At 54.6% G+C, this 20,335-nt stretch overlaps 1 protein-coding gene across 1 annotated transcript in view; it reads right to left on the bottom strand.

Moving 5' to 3' along the window:
* Positions 1-382: 382 nt before the first annotated feature.
* Positions 383-20,335, bottom strand: part of LOC111154787 (ArfGAP with SH3 domain, ankyrin repeat and PH domain 3) — a 46,523-nt gene continuing 26,570 nt past the window's right edge. The window contains 23 exon segments of the mRNA XM_022514698.1: positions 383-526; positions 1,478-1,525; positions 1,527-1,569; positions 2,118-2,328; positions 3,389-3,584; positions 3,716-3,823; positions 3,918-3,985; positions 4,556-4,671; positions 4,834-4,919; positions 5,880-6,057; positions 6,306-6,400; positions 6,631-6,764; positions 6,853-7,046; positions 7,220-7,268; positions 8,556-8,643; positions 8,955-9,024; positions 9,949-10,067; positions 10,242-10,328; positions 10,479-10,554; positions 10,992-11,077; positions 11,297-11,408; positions 18,293-18,342; positions 19,526-19,600. Of these exon segments, the coding sequence (XP_022370406.1) occupies positions 422-526; positions 1,478-1,525; positions 1,527-1,569; positions 2,118-2,328; positions 3,389-3,584; positions 3,716-3,823; positions 3,918-3,985; positions 4,556-4,671; positions 4,834-4,919; positions 5,880-6,057; positions 6,306-6,400; positions 6,631-6,764; positions 6,853-7,046; positions 7,220-7,268; positions 8,556-8,643; positions 8,955-9,024; positions 9,949-10,067; positions 10,242-10,328; positions 10,479-10,554; positions 10,992-11,077; positions 11,297-11,408; positions 18,293-18,342; positions 19,526-19,600 (2,394 nt within the window). The 3' untranslated portion in view covers positions 383-421.

Raw genomic sequence — 20,335 nt, 5'->3', positions numbered from 1 at the left:
ATTCAGTAAAGTACTAGACTAACGAACGTCCAAAAAGACAGCCCCTTGGCTGGCAGAATCCCTGGTCTGGATGATGAAGGTGGGCTGGCCCTACTCTTATGGAGCCCCCAGACTGATGGAAGAAAGATATTCTGGTCTGATGAGAGACTGAGGGTTCTGCAGCGAACGGTAGCTCAGGAGTACTCAGACCCAGCTAATGAGCTCCCGGGGCGGGGACAGGATAGAGGGGAAGGAACTGCCATCAGCCCAAATATGGAAGGGCCCCGTATCTTTGGAGGGGGCACGGGCCCACGGCAGGGAGGAAGGCCAGCCACAGAGGCACAAGGTACAGACAGAGCAAGACCTAAGGTAATGGAGAACTCAGTTCCCTGGTCTTGTGGGCTCAAGTCCTAGCACTGAACATTGGGGTCCCACATGGGTGCTAGTTCTGGCATGCAAGGACCAGCAAGGAGCTAGCTTTGCAAAAGCTGTGCAGAGTTTCCAGGAGAACCCCTCTCCTGGAGTCCTCTCCTTCAGTGAAGCCAACCTGGGGAGAGAAGAATGAAAATTGACATGTTCCAAGTACCTATATTACATACCACCTCAGTTCCACCACCATCCTATCATGGATAGAGGACATTATCCCCATTTCACAGACAACGAAACTGAGGCTTGAAGAAGCAAAGCCACTTTTCCAAGTCCTCCATGTCCTACAGTCCAAGCTCTTCTTATCACACATGTGCCACCAACATGTATCCGCTAAATGCTGGGGGCGGATACCTGGTTGTGGACACAGATTGGGGTCTGGCACCTGACTTTGATGGACTGAGGATGACGATTCCTCAGAGAGGCCCAGCTCCTGCCCCTGCTGTCTCTGACTCCCAGCACAGCAACCACTGCCACCCCTGAGGGATCCCTAGGGGAACAGTGGTTTCGTGCTCAGCCCAACTGGCTCTGTCCTGTGCCCACTCCCAGGATCCCCAACTAACTATGGGTGAATGTGAGAGATGTCACGATTCAGCAGGGAGAGGCCGGATTCAGGGTGACCGCTCTTGCCTTGTCCCTGTCACACGCCTCTCTGCCTGGGAGTGGCCTGTCTGGGCAGATTCAGGAGACTCTCCTATACAAGGGGACAGCTGGCAAGCCAAGGGCCGCTCTCCGGCCACCCTAATCCTGTCTCATCTGCAGGGAAGTGAGCCCCCAGCCTGGCTGACACAGGTCTGCTCATCTTCCCCTGGAGAGAAGCCCTAGCTTGGGCGTCCTCACCTCTGCCATCCCTCAAGACCTGGGCTCTCCCCAGCTTCATGAGTCCTGGGCTGGAGGGGGAAGGGGGCACACCAGGGGAAGGGACTGGCCGAACTGTGGCCACCCAGCCTCCTATAGACTCTGGCCATGGGCAGAGGTCCCCATGACCCCACCCCACTCACCTACTGTTGACCAACTCTGCCTCCCACATGTCCTGCCACCACCCCTCGAACCACAGTCCCAGAGCTCATACCAGCATGTTCCTTGTGGGCAGAGGCTGCCTGGCTGAGGGACAGTCTTCCAGGCTCCAGCCCACCCCGCCGATACGAGCGAGTGCTCTCGGAGCTGGAAGGCAGGGAAAGGCCAAGGTGACCTCATGCCGAGAGCCTCTTAGAGCAGGGACAAAGAGTCAGGTATCAGCTGGGGACTGAGACAAGTGGGGACAGTGTCCTCCAGGGTCCTGGCTCGGCCCATCACAGGCTACAGAGGCGTGGAACTGGAGCTTTCCTGTGTCTGCTCTCCAGACTCAAAACCGAAAGCGTTGTGTACAGGGAAGGGAGGACTGGATTGTGGGTTGGCGATGGGACATAGCAGAGATCCCACCGAGAACCTCTAGAAGAAGCCACACGGGCGGGACTCAGCCTTTTCTACCCCATCTGCAGCAGTGGGAGTTCCAGGCTCCTTCCCAGCCCTTCCGGCTGGACTCAGGGCAGGTGTGTGAAGGGCGAAGGGTCCTCTCACCCCCACTCGAAGGCTAGCGTATTGCGTTAGTTGTAGGCCTCGGAGCTGGGAGGTGTCCCAGTCTTTAGGCAGCCACCATTTACGAGTGGGGAGCTAGACGATGTACATAGGGGTCGGGAAAAACTTGCTCAGCGGCAGAGCTGGGCTCTTACCTGAACCTGACCGGGGGATACATCTCTGCAGGGGTGCTTCCAGATGTCAGGCTGGGTCGGGAGGGGCCCTCCTCAGAGCTGGGTGGGGTTTGGCTGGGACCCGCAGCGTCCACGGGGTTTGTGAGGGTGGAAGAGGTGGAGACTGGACGGCCCGGGCTCTCAGGGGCCCCGCAGGGCTCCTGAGGGCTCAGGCCGGGGACTTCAGAACGATCTGGAATCAGAAGTGATAAAACCTGGGGCACCTGAGTGGCTCAGGGGGTTGGGCCACAGCCTTGCTCAGGTCGTGAACTCAGGGTCCTGGGATCCAGCCCTGCATCGGGCTCTCTGCTCAGCAGGGAGCCTGTTTCCTCCTGCCACGCTGCCTACTTGTGATCTCTCTCTCTGTCAAATAAATAAATAAAATCTTAAAAAAAAAAAGATTTATTAAAAAAAAAGAAGTGATAAAACCTGTCTTTATGTCTTACTCTGTTCTCAATGTCAAAGCAGTCCTTGGCCTCTAGGGCCTATCACGGCGGCCCCCACTGCCACGCCCCCCCATCTGGTGTTCCCCTCCAGCTTCTCCCCACTCTGCTTGGGTCTCATGGGCTAGTGACGCACTGTTTTTGCTTCTGCTCCCCTGGGTCCTCAGTCTGGACTCCTCTGCTCACCCCTCAGGCTCAGCTCAGGTGCCGACAGGACAGGACGCCCTCCTCAGCCACCCCTCAGTCCCAACAGGACATGCTCCCTCCCTCCCCTGAGCTCCCAGAACAAGCTTCTTCATTCAGTCAACAAACAGTTCTTGAGGCCAGCCAGGTGCCGAAATACTAGTCCCAGAACACTCCAATCCCTGTCCTTTTGAGATTTACATCCCTCGTGGGGTGGGGGTGGGGATTTACATTCTGTACCATGGTGTCTGATATTGTAATGAATTGCATTCTAGCTGTTATCTCCCCCACTAGACTGCCTCTCGGGCACCCAGTGGGTGGTCAGTACGTGCTTCTCTGCCTTTTTACTTAAGCACAGCATTGAGGAATCTGGAATAAGACAGACCTGGGTTGGGATCCCACATCAGGGACTTAGCTGTGGGATCTTGGACACGTGACTTGGACACGTGACTTAACATCTCTGTTCCTTTACCTGCAGGGGGGAGATGATAGCCTCTACCTGACAGGTGATTGCGAGGGTGGGAGGGGGGCGTGGACTACCGCACATAGCCTTAGCTCAGCGCGCCAGCACACGGCAGACCATCCGTGAACGGTATGGGGAGCACTTTTCCGGGTGGCTGGCCATACCTCCGCTGGCATGTCCTGCACGCCCTTGGACCATGGTCCGAGAAGGGTTTTTGACCGGCAAGGGTGGGGGGCAGGCCTCACTCTGGCTCTGAGGGGCAGCTGATCCCAGGCTGGCGACGGTCTCATAGGTTTTATTGCTGAGGTCGACCCTCCCGCTGGCCCAGCGGGCCTGGGCTGGAGGCTTCAGAGGAGAGCGCTGCAGGGGCAAAAGTATGGGAGAAAGGATGGTCTGGTTCCTCCAGTTCAGCCCTGGCCCTCCCCCTGCCAGGCCCAATCGGGCTCCTTCCATGGGCTAACAAAGGCCCGAGAGACGGGGCCGGGACTCACCTTCTCTTCCTCATCCTCCTCACTGTCAGAGCCAGGCTCAGGGGAGATTCCCCAGTTGTAGTCCACGTGCAGAGGGAAGGAGAGGGTCCCAGCCTGGGCCTGCTCCAGCTGCCAATAACAAAGCCCTGGCAGTTCAGAGGGTCAGGGGCTCGGCAGAGAGACAGAAAGGGTAAGGGGCTTCCCCTCCTTTCCTAGACCTCACCAGCTCCTCACACTCCTTGTGCTGCTTCTTCCTGGCTATGTCCAGAGCTGTCTCTCCTGCCTCGTTCACTGTGAGGGGTAAAGCCAAGGGTCACGGTCAAGGTCAAATGCATTCTAGCTTAGAGGTTACGATGGGCCTCTGGAATCAGATTGTGTTTGAATCTTGGCTCTGCTACTTCCCGGCTGTGTGAGCTTGGGCAAGTTACCTAGTGTCTCTGGGCTTTGATTTTCTTATCTATAAAATAAGTGTAATACTTGTAACCTCCTCACGAGGCTGTCGTGAGTACTAAAGGAGTTACTATGCCGGTAAATAGTGGCTATCATAATCACTATTATTTGCGTTCGGCTAGTATTTACTTGGTTAGGTACTTTCAGAAACATCATTTTATGTTCTTTGCAGGTCTGCTAGGTCAGTGGTATTATACCCACTTTACACACAAGGAAGCTGAGGTTCAAGAGATGAATGGACAAATCCCAAGGTCACAGAGGTGGTCAGAGGCAAACCAGGATTAGAACCCCAGTCTATCTGCAAAGTCTGTGCTTGTTACCCACACCCTCGGTCTGGGAAGAGGGCAGGAAGTTCCACACCAGGGGCAGGAAAGAATGGAAGTCTGCTGGGGGACGTGCTGGGAGCCCCACCTGCGCCGAGCGAAGCTCTCCCTTTCAGCAGCAGCTTGAGGCAGTCAGGTTGGTTGTAGAGAGCAGCCCAGTGCAGAGCGCTGTTCCCGTCAGCAGCCTTGGCATCCAGGTGACCTCTGTGGGGGGAGGACAGGGAGGCAGGAAGGGGAACAGACAGGGGAAGGGGTCAAAGTCAGGGAAAAAAAGAGGGAGGGGGGAAGGATTGTGGAGAAGAGAACGGAACGGGATGGGGGTGGAGGAGGATGAGGAGGTGGGCAGATGGGCAGGGAGGCTCTCACCCATTCTGGATGATGAAGTCCACCAGGGGCAAGGAGGCAGGGCTGGCGACTCTGATGGCCAAGTGCAGGGCGAGCTCTCCAGGTGCCTGGGTACACGTCCACACCTCTGAGATTCCCCCAGTTCACCTGTCCCCAACCCAGTATCACCCTTTTGAACTCTTGCTGCCCCCCGACATCTCCAGATATAAAGCTGCCAGAACCCTGAGAGAGGAGACTGTGGAGAGGGAGTTTCGTTTTGGGGAGGAGAGACCCTTCCTCCATGCTTCCTTCCGTGGCTCTGCCTCCTCTTGCTCCCAGTAACACATGCTTCCCAAATTCGGTTCTTAGCCCCAGCCTTGCTCTCTCTGTTCTTCTCTCTCGCTGGTCCCCCGAGAGCTCAGCTAACCTCAGGCTTTCAGCTCTCACTCATGTGCAGGCTGTTCCAAATTCCTACCTCATCTAAGTGCTGCACCCTCACTGCCCACTGGACAGTCCCACCAAGATATCAGACAGTTCAAAGGCGACATCCATTTTTCATCTACAGTCAGCAACTACTGCCAATTTAACCTTTCAGACGTCTCTGACAACCTTCCCCTCCCAACTCCCTGGCTCATGGGATATTTGCTACCAGAATCACCAATGCAACAGGCTTCCCTGACCTAATCTGACTCACCTTTACCCATGTCCAAGGTTAGTCCAGGAAAAAGAAAGATACTAACACTTCTTGCACACATATTATGTGCTTGGCCCTTTATACACATGCTTCATTCTCACTTCAACCCTGGGGTGCTATCATCCACTCATTTCACAGATGAGAAACGGAGGCTCAGAGAAGTGAAGTCACCTGTTCTAGATCACACAGCTAGGAAAACACAGAGCCAGGACTCTGGCCCAGGTCTGCCCCACGGAAGTGCTCTGTCCCATTTACCCCATTTACCCCTCCAACAGGTGGGCTTTGAACAGATGTCGGGGGTGGGGGGCAGAGGAGAGTGACAGCTGGTCCTGGAGAAGGACTGGGGAGTATGAGAGGGGGTGGGATATAAGTGGCCCTTGGAGGGGGTCCTCACCTGTCCCTCAGGCCCAGGCAGCAGCTGTCCAAAGTCCTGCCCATTAGCAAAGGCCTCCAGTACTGACAGGAGGTCCCGGTTGCAAATGGCCGTTCGGAGTCTCTGAGGCTCGGGTGTGGACCGGCGGGCAAACCTGTGTTCCACATACTTGGCCACGATGTAGTCCCTGCGCGTGCTCCTGCCGAAGTCAACCACAGTCTCAGAGCATGGGCCGTTTCCACTCCGCTGACCCCTGGAACCATCCCAGAGGAGCCACGGATCTACCCCCCACCCCCCACCCCCGCCCCATGTCCTGGACTCTTCCAGATCTGCGGCTCCTTTCTCCCTAGACTTCTGGCCCAAGATCCTCCTGAGACTACGGGAGCTGGAGAAGCAGAATCCCCAGCCAGGACGCACGGCCCGTCCCCCATCTGAGAATCCCCTTACATGTCACTCTCAGCTGAGGGTTTAAGGCCGCCTTGTGCTGGCAGCTGGGCCTCCATAACCTCATTGAAGCGCGTGTTTCCGATGTTCAAGGCCAGCTGGGGTCGCAAGAAAGCGGTGGGGTAAGACCGGTGCTTAGGACAGCGCCCCTGGAGGACGGAACCTGCAGAGGCCCGACCCCGACCCTCCCCTTTCCGGATCTTCAGGATCCTGCCCCACCTCGCCCCGCCCGACCCGAGCGCAAAACCCTGGGGGCAGAGCCTGTCGGCCAAGCCCCGCTCCCGAATAAGCCACGCCCCAACCCCCTCTGGCCCCGCCCCGCCCTCACCAGCAGCTCGGAGGGGCCCAGCAGGTCCAAGGTGAGGGACTGCATGCGCGAGAAGCGCACGCCCAGCTCGCGGTGGACGCCCGAGCACTGGATGCAGGTGAGCACGCCCAGGTTGGTGCTGAGCCACGTGGGGTCTGCAAGGAGAGCGGCTCGTGCCTGGAGGCGCCGGCCCTTCCCCTCCGCTGCCAGCTCCCTCCTCTCTCCCCACCCCCGCTGGCCCACCTGCAGCCCCGCAGTCGCAGCACTGGCCATTCCCGGGCCTGCTCTTCACCTCGGCGATGAGCAGCTTCGTGAGGTCCTGGGGCTCCCCGTCCAGCCCGGCGCCTCCCCAGGGTCCCGGGCCACCGCCACTGGGCTCCGCGAGGAAGGCACTGCTCAAGGCCTCATCCTTGCTGTTCTGTAACACTGACACCCACCTACGGAAAGGGTGCGAGGGGGCATGGGAGTGATACCCGCAGGGGTGGGGTCACCTGGCTGGGAGGTAGATAAGGCTCCCCTGTCCCCATCCCCAGGTTGTCTCCAGCTGGGAGGGGAGTGGGGAGAGACAGGGGAGGGGGGTGTGTAGAAAGGGGGGGGTGGTGTCACTCACGCCTCACACTCATGTTCATCTTCTGCCTGGAAGTGGTATGTCCTGTTGTCTGTGGGGAGAGGGGGTATGTTTGGCCCACAGAAATCCAAGGAGCCCTCACCCAGCCCGTGGGGTCCAGGTGGAGCTTTGTCCCTAGTGTCAGAGACACTGACCCAAGGCTCACACCTAATTCCCCTGTATCAGAAAACAGTCCTGGACCAGGTCCCCGGCCCCACCCATCTGACCTCCAGCCACACCTCTTCATCCCCTGACTCCTACACCCCTCACTTTCTGGGGTTCCCTTCCAGACTCTGCCTATCTGGGAGCTGGGGGGCAGATAACCATGGGCAGGATAGTGGCTAGCAGCATGGGCTGTTTCTTAGAAGTCACCTCCAAAGGAGGATCCTACCAAGGCCCTCCTGTTCCAGGACCACGCCCCCCAACCCCAGCTCAGAGACAGGGTGTCCTCCAAACCTACTGCCACCACCCCACGTGGGCCCTCAGCCTCCTGTCTGGTCTCCCTGCTCCCCAACTCCCCCTTCCCTCACCTGTACCATCTGCCAGACTGTTGTGCCCAAGGTTCTGATCTCATCAGGCCACCCCCTCTTCAGGACCCTCTGTGGCTCCCTATTGCCAGAAAATAAGGTCTGAAACTTTAAGAGGCATTCCCAGGCTTCATCTCACACCACTCTCCTCTGCGAACTCTGCACTCTGGTCAGCCTGGTCAGACCCACTCTCCTGCTCCCGTGCCTTTCATCATGCCAGTCCTGTCTCCTGAAACACACTCCCCCAAACTCAGCGATCTCTGTCCTTCAAGGCTACACTCAAAGGCTCTCTCCTCCAAGTAGCCTTTCCTGATTGCCACAGCAGGGCAGGCCTTCCCCTCCCTTATCTTTGACAGTGCTGTATCTGTACCTCTCTTCTGGATACTCCCATCTTCTTACTGGGTCCCCACATACATCCCTGCCAGAGAGAGCTGCCCTAGAATGAGATCTAGGTCTTTCTCAGCCTGCACCGGCCCCCACGTAAAACCTGGCACCAAAGCCTCCAAAGGATGAAGAGTGAAAATGTTAAATAATAACTTCCAAAGCTGAATTACCCAAATCCATTCAAATACACTTTACAGAAATAATCATATTTAATGTGGGATGGAAGTACATTTTAATATTTAATAATCTGTGGAGTAAAGCCTCTAAAAACAGCGTCCAGGGCCTCAGGTGTCTGATGCCTGCAGGAACAGCCGTCTGATAAACACACGGGGGACTGGACACGGGGCCCTAACTGAAGCCTCCAGGGAGCCGGCAGGTCTTTTAGAGATGCGCTGGGCAGTTGTGGGGAGGAGACAGGGAGTACTCACGGGTCACCAGGTCAAAGCACTTTTTCTCCTCAGGGTTTGGCCTCACTTGGCACGTCAGCAGGGTCAGCTTCACTGGGGGCCGGTTTATCTGTGGGAATTTGGGGAGAGAGGACACATGTGCCCCTCTGGGTCTCCCAAACTCGCAGGCCTCCATTTTCCCAGTCCGTTAAATGGGCATAATTGTCCTGTTCCGGTTCATGTCTTCCTTCTTCCAGTGCCTCAGGGATGTGGAGTGTGGGCCAAGATTAGGTTGAGAGCTTTGAGTCCCAGCCTTCCTCCCACAGGGGTCTCCAGGGATCTGGATCCAGGTTTGGGGGCCAGGGCTGGAGGGAGGGTTTGACACTTGTTTGTTCAGAAGTGAAGAGAGGACCTATCGATCGTGTCCCCTCCAGGCCTCACCGTGCTGTGGGAGATGGTCAGGCAGCCATACTTGACTCCACACTTCCTTTTCTGCCAGACTCTTCGAATTCTAGAGCCCAGAGGGATAGAGAGACACTGACCCAAGGCTCACACCTAATTCCCCTGTATCAGAAAACAGAGTTCTGACCAGGTCCCTGGCCCCACCCGTCTGACCTCCAGCCACACCTCTTCATTCCCTGACCCCTACACCCCTCACTTTCTGGGGCTCCCTTCTGATGGTGGAGACATAGTCTTGCCCTGAGGTACCTCCCAGTCTGATGGGGGAAACAGAGCCCCCACTCTCTGGGAATCCTTACTCTGAAGGGAATCACGTGACCCTGGCCTTCTGAGAGCCACTAGTCTGACAAAGGGGACACAGCTCCGGACTTTAGGGAACTCCCAGACTGAGAGGAGGATCAGGCTCTCGACCACAACAGCTGCATTACGATTAAGGATAAAGCAAGATAAATATTGAGACCCCCCAAAATAAAATCGGCAAACCCACGATCCAAAGCTACTTAACACTTCTTCAAGAAGTAAATATTAATTAGTATACCAAAATTATTATTCTCTGATTAAAAACTGAGTAGTCAGGAGAAATGGGAACATCCCATGGAGGCTTTGCATTTCACACACTGATTTTTTTTTTTTTTACACCAGGGAGCAAGGCACAGTCAACACTTTCACTTCCAGGCATACTCAGTATATTACAGAGGTTCAAGGGAAGGGCACGGGGATGGTCTAGGGCATAATAAGTGCTCATTAACTGCTAGCAGCTGCTTTTATCCTTTTTCAAGTCAGGAACAACCAGTGACTTCTAGGAGAAGTTCACGTGCTTAGGATTCAGAGGATTTTGCATTGCTAGAGCGGAGGGTCCTGGAACCCGCAGGGTCTACGTAAATGATGAGAACAGCTCCCCCGGGCAGCTCCCCCAACTGTCATTTACTGGCCGTGTGGCTTTGGGCAAGTTAGTCAAGCTCTCAGGGTCACTTACCCGTCACTCTTCTTGTAGAGAAAGCCCACCTTCTCCGTCCCAAACTGCTTGTTGCCTTGGTGCTGATGGATGCTGTAGCCCCCGCCGCCGCCTCCCGAGTTCTTCCGGCTCAGAGTCTCCTGTTCTTCCGACATGCAAAGGAGACCTTAGGGCGTCTGGGTGGGCAGAGCCTCATTCTGCAGGGGTCCCTCTCAGACACTTCTCAAGGGACCCTTGAAGTGGGTCCCCCTCTCCCTCCCTCCACGGCAGGACTTGGGAGAAAGCGTTCACTTGGGGATGATTCGGGGGCTGACCTCTCTGCTGTCAAGCTGCAGTGTCCCTCGGAGGGAGTCCCGGAGCCGGATCAGCTTCTGGAGCTCCTCCTCTTGGGCTTGACGGAGCTGTGGAACATAGGACCCCTCTGTCAGCCAGTGGACGGGCCAGGCGCACGGCCCAGACCGAGACGAGCAGGGGCCAGCTCTCCCCACCCTCAGACTCCCCCCGGAAAGACAGGGGCTTGACCAGGTCCCCAAGGCCGAGGCCCAACTTACCGCATGTACAGAGGCTGCCAGCTTCTCGATGAAGGGGGACAGGCTCTGAGCGGCCTTCCAGCCATCTTGGAAAAAGCTAAGAGGTGTGAGGCCCAACAAGGGATGAGAATGGTGAGAAAGAGAGAAGCAGGACGTGTGGGAGAAGGTGCTCCAAGGATCGCGGGGCACCTGGGGCGGTGCTCTCTCTCCAGTGGGAGCCCGCTCTCCAGAGCCCAAGTTGTCTGGGTCTAGATCCCACTTACTAGCTGGGGGATGTTAGTAAACCTGAGGCTTAGTTTCTGAGGAGAAAATGGGTTGCTGGGGATTGAGAGGGAGCCAATGTGTAAGAGAAAGTACTTAGTGCCTGATACACGGTGAACACCCCCTTAAGGGAAGCTGTACAAAGCATCACCAACAAGGCACAGAGTCCTCGAGGGCCTGCCAGACCCTGGGGAGGGGCCTTGTTTTGTGTTGCCTGAAGGGTTAAGGGGCAAGGACCATGGTGTGGGGGATGGGGACAGGGCAGAGACCTACTTGTGCTGGGCGTGGAAGAACTTGATGAGGCTCTGCAGGAAATCGGGACCCTGCTTCAGCTGGCTCTCCCCGGCTCTCAGCAGATACTGGGGAAAGAGCAGGGCCAAGCACGCAGTTGTGAGCAGAAGCGGAATCTTGGGGACCAGGGGGCTGCCGTCCCCATCCCGGGCTCATCTTCCTGGCCATCATTGAACCTTGGTGCCATCCCTCTGGGCCAGAACCTGTGACTGGGCCCCCCTGGGGGTTCAGGAGACGAAGACAGGAAGACGTATCCCACCCCGCCCTCACCCCTGCAGCATCCTTACCTCACACATGTGCAGCTGGAAGACGCGCCGCTCTCTCTGAGTGTCCTGGGCCACCTCCCCAGGTGCCACTCCTGTCACCCGGGCCCGGTCCCTCTCCTTCTCCAGCCTGGCCCTAGGCCCCAAGGAAAGAGAAACCTGAACAACTCTCACTGGGGCCCCTTTCATGTCCCTCCACCTCCCCATGCTCCTCTCTGCCACGAGCACACAAGAGCAAGGGGGCTTCCCGTGCGTCAGCCGTGTGGCAGGGTGGGGGTACAGTGGTGAATGAGGCAGATTTGGGAACCCACGGGCTGGTGGGGGAGAATGACGTGGATCAGATCCCAGCCATCAAGAGAGCCACGGAAAGCTAAAATGGGGATCTGACCACGGGCCGCTCAGGAAGCGCTGCTCCAGGTGAGAGCTGAGGTCTGTGGAGTTGCCAGGAGGAAGCTAGGAGCATCAGACCCTGTGATGGCTGGAGACAGGAGGCCTCAGGGCTCAGGAGTGGAGGCGGAGAGGTGGTGGTTCCCGGTAAGGGACAGAGGGGCCAGATCACACAGGGCCTGGTTCAGATCATGTCAGGGTTCCCAAGAGCAGTGGGAAGGAATGGAAGGTTTTTATGTAGGAAGTGATAGGCTTAGATGAGGGCCAGGTGAGGTCTGGGGTGACCAGTGTGATTTTGCTGGGAGGGGTTTAGGACCACATGGCTTAAAGGATCACCAAGCGCCTTCATGCTCTGAGCCACAGAACCTCCCAGGTAAAGCTTAGGCAAACCCGTGTTTTCTTTGTGAGTGAAGACGGGGCCTCTTGGGCTTGCAGCTGAGAGCAACCTGGGCCTTGCCCCCACAGATCTCAAGGGTTGGCTGTTTTCCCTCTTCAGGGATAGGTGGATCTGTGTGTAAATGATTTCCTGGAAATCCCACACCCAGCAGCCCACCCACTCTCAGCCCAAGAGTGTTTCCACATCTGGGGTTGGGCACCTGTCCCACAGTTCCTCTGTCAAGGAGACATCTTGCTTATCAGTGGTGATTTCAAGTAGGTGCCAGCCCCAAGCAAAGATGGCTGTGGGATACATGACAAACGTCACTCCCCCCCACCGCCTTGGTCTCCCCATCTGCAAAATGGGGATCCTTCTCTGTACTCAGATGAGACAGAGGATACAGCAGACTTAGCACACAGAAGACCCTACAGCTATTATTATCACAGGTCCCTGTAGGCCTTAGTTTTCCCATTTGTAAAGTGGGGAAGCAATGGCCTAGGCAGAGTTCATTCTGGCTTTAAAGTTCCAGGCCCCACTGAGGTCAGGCCTCTGGGGTAGTGTTTATACTCAGAATCTGTCCCTGGAGACCCAGAGAGCAGCTTCTCAACCCTGGAACTGCAGATACTTTGATCAGATGATTCTGATGTGGGGGCTGTTCCGTGGATGTAGGATGTTTGGAACCTCTACCCACAAGGTTCCTGTAGCCTCTCCCAGTTTTGACAGCCAGAGATATCTCCCGGGGGGTGATGTGGGGGTGCAGAATCACTCCCGACTGAGAAACCACTGCTCTAGGGTGCAGTTCTGTAGGTTTTCTAGAAAAAATTTCTTGGGAGTGACTCTTTTACATTTCCCTAAGACTTGATGATATCCCGAGAGGGAGTCTGTGACAGGGTAGTGGAGTTAGGGTGGGGACTGACCCTATGACCCGGGCCTCCTGGGGGGTCATGACAGATGCTTTTTGGGGGATCTGAATGAGCAGTAGAGAGAGGTGCTGGCTAGGACAGCAGGGTGTCAGCAGTGAGCCTGGCAGCTTGCTAAGGAGGGTGGGAGACAGAGAGGACAGAGCTGCTGGCAGGGCAGGGGAATCTCCCACAGACATTGCTACCACATCTTTCAATAGTAAAAAATGAAAAACAACTAAATGTCTATCAGGAGGAAGTAGTTAAATTATGCTATGGCCAGCTACGGGAATAGTATGCAACTGTTAAAAAAGGATGAGGAAGCTCTGTATGTACTAACATTGAGAGACATCTGCTCCAGAGTACATGGACAAAAAGGAAGCACCATACAGTACAGTGGCTAGAAATGCACAGTCTGGGTTTCAATGGCAGCTCTCTCACCTAAATTTTATAAAACTTTCTAAGCTTTATTTCCCCCATTTCAAAAACGAGACAAATACTGTTTTGTTCTCAGATGGTATAATGCATGGTATGGTCCCTGGCATATGGTAAGTCCTCAATAAGTAGCAGGATTATGATGATGCTAGTGATATTGATGGTTATGGTAATAACCGCTGGTGATTCCTTTTTTTTTTTTTTTAATTTTATTTATTCATTTGAGAGAGAGAGCAAGCAAGCACAAGCAGGGGAAGCACAAGGGGGAGAGGAAGAAGCAGGCTCCCCACTGAGCAGGGAGCCCAACTTGGGGCTCAATCCCAGGACCCTGGGATCACGACCCAAACTGAAGGCAGATGTTCAACCAACTGAGCCACCTGGTGATTCCTTTAGATAATGTGTGTGTGTGTGTGTGTGTGTGTGTGTGTGTGTGTGTGTGTGTATGTATGTTAGCACAGGGTCCTTCCTTATTTATTTATTTAATTCGGGGTGGGGGCTACTGGTGTAGTGGAGATTAAAGGACAGAAGTTAGGTAGCGCAGGATGAAAACAAGCTGTAAAGTACGGTACACGGCTTTGTGAATTACCATAGCTCTGTTCCTCCATCTCCGCTAAGGTAACCTACAGAAATTTACATTGCCAAAGCTGACCTGGTCACCTGAGATGACCTGCCAACCTCAAACTGCCAGCTGGGGAGTGCTTTTTATTCTCTCACGCCCTGGCTGGAAGAGAATACAACTCCGTTTCCCTCAATGTCCTCAACCGTTCACCAGTGGTTTCTAAACATTTCAACTGTTGGAAAACTTTTATTTCCTTCGAATGGAGTTGCCTCAAGAGAAGTAAAATGAGTAGGGAGTGAGAAGCAGGGAAATGCTAGTTCCTGAGGACACTGAGAGAAATGGAAAGGGGACTTGCGGGACAGTCTAGTATTCAGACGGGGAGTGAGGGGGGCAGTGAGGAGGACGGCGGGAGAGGAAAGGAATCAAAACGAATCATGTATCTGCCAGCCTGACCCCTTGAACAGCCTCTCCTGTGATACCTCCTCCCCTCCACCCCCACCCAAACCAAACCACCTGTCTTTTCTGCCACCCCAGCGCTGACACCATCCCTGTGGCACCATCGCTTTGTATTTCCGTCACTTATCGACCCACCTCTCTTCTCGCTTACAAACCAGTGGGATCCACAAAGCAGGGACTTTGGTGGTGCTTTTTCCCTTACTTCTTACCTATAAGTTGGAGACAGTAACAGCCCCTTTCCCTGCCAAGGGGAGTCAGTCTGATGATCTAAAGAGCTTATCACAGTTCCTTGGACAGAGGAAGCTCTTAATTGAGTACAGGTATCAGCTGCTATTATTACTAATTATTATTTTTAAGCACTAATACTATCCTGGGTGCTCTGCCAGACCCTTCACGCACTAACGCGATAACCCCATGGGGCAGGATTCATTACCCCATCTTACAGTTGAGGAGCCTGAGGCTGAGACGGGTCACAGATTGCTCGGCTGTCGAGTGCCAGAGCTAGGATTTGGCTGCAGGTCTGTCTGACGATAGAGCCTTGGGGACGACACTGGTAACCAACACGGTGCCTCAGATTTGCTCCATCCCTCCTGTCCTGCCTGGTCTCCCGCCCCCTACCTCCCGCCCCAGCTGGTGACAGGCACAGTATCTTTTTTTCTTTTTTTCCCCAAATGTATTTATTTATTTAATTTTTAAATGTTAATTCCAGCATAGTTAACATATGGTGTTATATTAGTTTCAGGTGTATAATATAGCGATTTGACAATTCTATACATTGCTCAGTGCTTATCACGGTACGTGATTGATTGATTTATTTGAGAGAGAGAGCGTGAGGGGGAGGAGGCAGAGGGAGAGGGACAGAGGACCTCAAGCCAACTCCTGGCTGAGCACGGAGGCCCATGTGGTGTTCAGTCCCACGACCCTGAGATCATGACCAAGCCGAAACAAAGAGTCGGCTGCTTAACTGACTATACCCCCAGGCACCCTGTAAGTGTACTTAATCCCCAGCACCTATTTCACCGCCCGCGCCCCTCCCCCCAACCATGGTGTCTTTTCTGACAGGTCACAGTGAAGGATTGTTTTACACAAGATGAAGCCGAGCCCTGGAGAAGGGACGTGATTGTCCGAGATCCCAGTCTGGTCGGGGGGGAATGCTAGGAGCCGAGGGTTTGGCTCCTGCCTCTTGGCCCCTTGCTTGCTATTCTGGTCACGGTTCTGGTCTCGGAAAGATGACCACTGAGTACTTGCTGATGTGCAGTGCTAGACGCTTTACAGCCATGTAAAGAACGTTACATGTAAGTAGAACATTAGATGTTCTACTGCATCTCCACGCCAACCCTGCTGGGTATCACCGGCCCTGTGTTTCAGATGAGGAAATGGACCCGCACACGAAACAACCGAAAAAAACTCGGCCCCTGCTCAGGGCCTGGGATGCCTTTCTTTGCAGCTCCAGGCAGAGCAGAGAACTCACCCTCCTCTGTGACCAACCAGGAAGCGACTCCTGGTGGTATCCGACAGATGCTGTTCGTGGCCTTTCCAGCTGCTGCCCAGACCGGTGTGGGAGGAAGGAGGTGGAAATGCACAGAAACTCGGGGCTCACCAATATCTAGCCACACCTGAAGCCCTCACAGAAAGGAGTGTACACGGACACCTGTGCCGGGATGTGGAGCTCAGCCTGTGTAGCGCCCATGGCAGGGGCCGGGAGGCCACAGAGCATAGGGACTCAGAGAGACCACCAGACTCAGAAGCCCTCGGGTCCAGACCGGGCCCCAGTGATACCTCACTGGCGAATCTTCACAGAGCCCCTCTCCCCACCAACTGCAGCATCTTTTCTCGAAACAACACCTTACCGGCAAGAGCAAGATGGAACTCTGGTAAAAGCAGAACTGCCTGGAGGAGGCTGGGAGGTAGGGGTTATTCTTTCCATTTGGTACATGGTGTCCTGCGAGGCTGCAGGCTTGGTTAAGGAAACTCAGTAAGATGCAGGCCGTGTTGCGACCCCACATCCAAGCCCAAAGACAAAGACTGCCTGCGTGTGCGTGCCCGTCCCTGGGCCTCTCGTGAGAGCAAATGGCCATGCCCATCACAGCTCCTGTGACCTTCACCCCGGGGTCTACATGCACAGCCGCAGTGTAGACAGGGATACTGCTGGCACAGGGTTGGAGGGGGTTGTCCTGGCCTTCCTTCAGCCTCAGGAGATCCCCATGGCCCTGGGGCTGGAGGAACCATAAAGCTCCAGGATCTACTTAGAATGATCCTACACAAGCAATAATTATGGGTAGGAGCCAAGATCTCGTTCCAAGGATGCTTCCCCAAAGGCAGGGAAGACAAAATACCTTACAAATTATGCATATGTTGGCACCCGTTTAAGTGATGTCATATAAGAATATGTAACAATGTGGAAAGATGGTCATGATGTATTTTTAAGTAAAAAAAAGGTATGATTGGGGCGCCTGGGTGGCTCAGTGGGTTAGGGCCTCTGCCTTCGGCTCAGGTCATGATCCCAGGGTCCTGGGATCGAGCCCCGCATCGGGTTCTCTGCTCAGCGGGGAGCCTGCTTCCTCCTCTCTCTGCCTGCCTCTCTGCCTACTTGCGATCTCTGTCAAATAAATAAATAAAATCTTAAAAAAAAAAAAAGGTATGATTATTCTGTTCTCAGTTTTGTAAAAATATTTCTTTATGCATAGAAAAATGACCAGAGGGATGCCTGGGTGGCTCAGTTGGTTGAGCCTCTGCCTTCGGCTCAGGTCATGATCCCAGCGTCCTGGGATCGAGTCCCACATTGGGCTCCTTGCTCGGTGGGGAGCCTGCTTCTCCCTCTGCCTCTGCCTGCCACTCTGTCTGCCTGTGCTCACGCTCTCTCTCTGAGAAATAAATAAATAAAATCTTTAAAAAAAAAAAAAGAAAAGAAAAAGAAAAATGACCAGAAAGCTGTTACTACTTGAGGCTCGGAAATTAAGAATTTTCCTCTTGGTTTTGGTAGTTTTCCCTATCCCCACATTTTTAAGTGACAAAATGACAGGGTCCACTCATACTATGTATAAATATACAAACAACAGAGAAGTAGTGTCTAGTCCCCACATTGCCCTAATCCTCTCTTAAGGATAATTAAAATATTTTCTTCTTTTACTTCTTATTTTCTAAGTTATTCTCAATGGACACATACTGCTTTCGCAAAGTGCAAGAGAAACAAAATTTTACAAACAGCCACCAAGTGCTCTGAGGTATGGTGAGCCTGGGTGGGCCCTGGCAGAGTCCTGCAGATAGAGGAGTCTCTCTCAGGGGGAACTAGCTCCTTCTGTCCCCATGATGGCCCTGTAGCTGGTGAGAGGTCCAGTGTCTTGTGTGGTGAACCCAAGAGGCCTGGGTATGACCACAAACTCCCTTCCCTCCTCTATGTCCACCAAAATGTTTCGAGACACCACCTGGTGTTGCAGAAAAAGGATCAAGGAGCATGAATCCCAGTCCTACCTCTGCCTAGCCGTGTGGCCTTGGGCAGGTGACTTAACCCTTCTGAGCCTCCAATTCTTCCTCTGACAATCGGGACGCTAACCCCTCTTGCACAGGGCTGGGTGCTTGTGAGGATTAAGTGGCTGGTATGTCAGTAAGTGATAGCTTTTTTCCATCCCTCTGCCCACATCTGGCACCACTAAGCAGATGGGCCTCTGAGAGCAGCATCTTGAGGTCCCTTCACAATAGTCTCCCTTCGGTGGTCTCGCAGCCCAGCCCCCAGACTCCCATCAGGCCTGGGCATAAATCGCCCCCTATGAATGCCCCTAGAGAGTGAGAGGCCGTGCACTTGTGGGTGACATGTTCGGGCAGCACGGAAGTTCTCCCCAGTGTCTAGCCTCCTGCTACAACACCAGCATCATTCCCCTGGGAAACCCACCCTCACTGCAGCCACTTACATTTTGGCTTCATAGTCCTTCCACGCCTTCTCCAGCTGCTTTTTGGAATCCTATGATTTAGAAAGAACAATGTGCCCAAAGGGGTGCTTGGGGTTGGGAATCCACAGCACACTTTGCTACCTTTAAGGCAACTTTGCGCTTTCATGCTCCCCTATGCTGCTCAGAGCCACAATCCAACTAACTCCTACCCCCGGAGCCCTTACTGTAAACCTCGCCCCCACCCCCAAATAGACCCAACCGGCCCCGTTCTCAGGGTTGAGCCCCTTCACCCACCCAACCTCCTCCCATAGCTGCTAAGAATCAGCTGGGTTTGGTGGGCCCTGGCCTGAGGTGTGGGAAGATTTTGGGGTCTGCCCTAAGTCTTCTCCCTCAGAAGACAGAGATCGCCATGAGGATGAGGATGGAAAGATGAAGGTCAGACTCGTCCCCTAACTTTACCCCACTCCTTCCTCCTGCCTGGTACTAGATCATCCTCTCAACAGGAAGGGTACAGATAGAGGGACATATGCACAGAGAGGCTAAGAAGCCTATCAAAGGCCACACAGCAAGCCAGTGACACCTGGCTGATCCTTGGCCTAGTTTGCCTGGGACAGCTCACACCCTTCAGAATTGCCCCATTCAGCCCAGGAGGGGGTAGGCAGGAAGCTGCCCGGCTGGTTTGGGTGGTTCTCAGGTTGGTGACTGGCCTTAGGCAAGAGGGAAGCCTCTGGGGGGAGGACAGTGTCTCCCCTGAGCCTTCTGGGACAGATTTCTCAGGCAGATTATTCTGTCACTTTCTTTGAGTTCTGCTCTGCCTGGAGCAGGGAGCTGCCAGGGCAGGGATGAGCCAAGCATGAGAGTCAAGAGCCCCAGAGCCCACCCTGGCTCTTCCGCCAGCTGTATGAACTGTAAGCAGGTTACCAAACTCCCTGGGCCTCGGGTTTTCTCACCTGCAGAGCAGGGACGACAATGCCTACAGAGCCCACCTTGTGCGGCTACTGTAAGAGTAGCCTGAGCTATCTCACACAAGGGCCAAGGCACACAGTAGGTCAGCCATCCTTGGCTGACCCCAGAGCTACATCTTCCTGTCCTTCCAAGAGTCCCATATAATATGGGGTCAGCAGTCCCACAGTGACAGCCTCATTTGACCTACGGCTTCAGCCCAGCCCTGCCTCTCCTCTGGTCTCCTGCCCACCGCTTTCTCCCTCCATCCCACCACCTTTGGGCACCCCTGTGCCCCAAATGGTAACTCACCTGTCGCCCGTCCCTCAGTTGCCCCTTCAATAGACTGTCCAGGGGGAATGAGACGATGTTGTTCAGGTTTTGAACCTAGAAAGAGCAGAGACCCCCCCCAGGCCCCACCCTGGGTGACCATCTTTCCAGCCCCAAGAGGCTAGGGCACAGCACTGGGAGGCAAAGGAGGGCACTGGGGGTAGAGGAGGTTGGGGAGAGAGAGGTGAGGGAGGAGGGTAGTGGAGTGGCAGAATGGGTCTCCCATAAGAGCTGTTACCGCCAACCCTGACTAACCGGCCTCATCACCTCCCAGCTCTGGGAACATCCACGGTCAGTCCCATCTCTGGCCCTTTGCCTCCAGCATCCTCACCTGACCCCTCAGACCCTGACTCTGAAGTGCCCATCTGTCATTTGTATGTGGTTAGCTCCTCGTCTCCCCCATCCTGTGGGGAACCCTTCCCCTGTGGTCACATGAGGTAAACACAGGAGCAGAGCTCATCAGGGTGCCCCATCCCTGGGCCGTAGTGACTGTCTCAGGAACATGACTCAAGCCAGCCAATCAGGGTCCTTCCTGCAACTTTCTGCCAAAGTCATGGGAGAGAGACTGTCTTTCTCCTGACAGTATGGTGAATCTGGGTCTGCTGGGCCCCCTTGCCCACTGAGCAGATGCAGAAACTATCTAAGAGAAAGAGAAGAGGCCTAAAGCCGGTTGCATACATGGATTTCCCATTACAAGGGCCAATGAACTTCAGGTTTAAAAAATCCTAGTTTGGCGGCGCCTGGGTGGCTCAGTGGGTTAAAGCCTCTGCCTTCGGCTCAGGTCATGATCCC

Source organism: Enhydra lutris, unplaced genomic scaffold (genome assembly GCF_002288905.1).
Source record: "Enhydra lutris kenyoni isolate GAN:26980312 unplaced genomic scaffold, ASM228890v2 scaffoldscaffold38, whole genome shotgun sequence".
Classification (NCBI taxonomy): Eukaryota; Metazoa; Chordata; class Mammalia; order Carnivora; family Mustelidae; genus Enhydra; species Enhydra lutris.
This window is presented reverse-complemented; position numbering and strand designations above follow the sequence as displayed.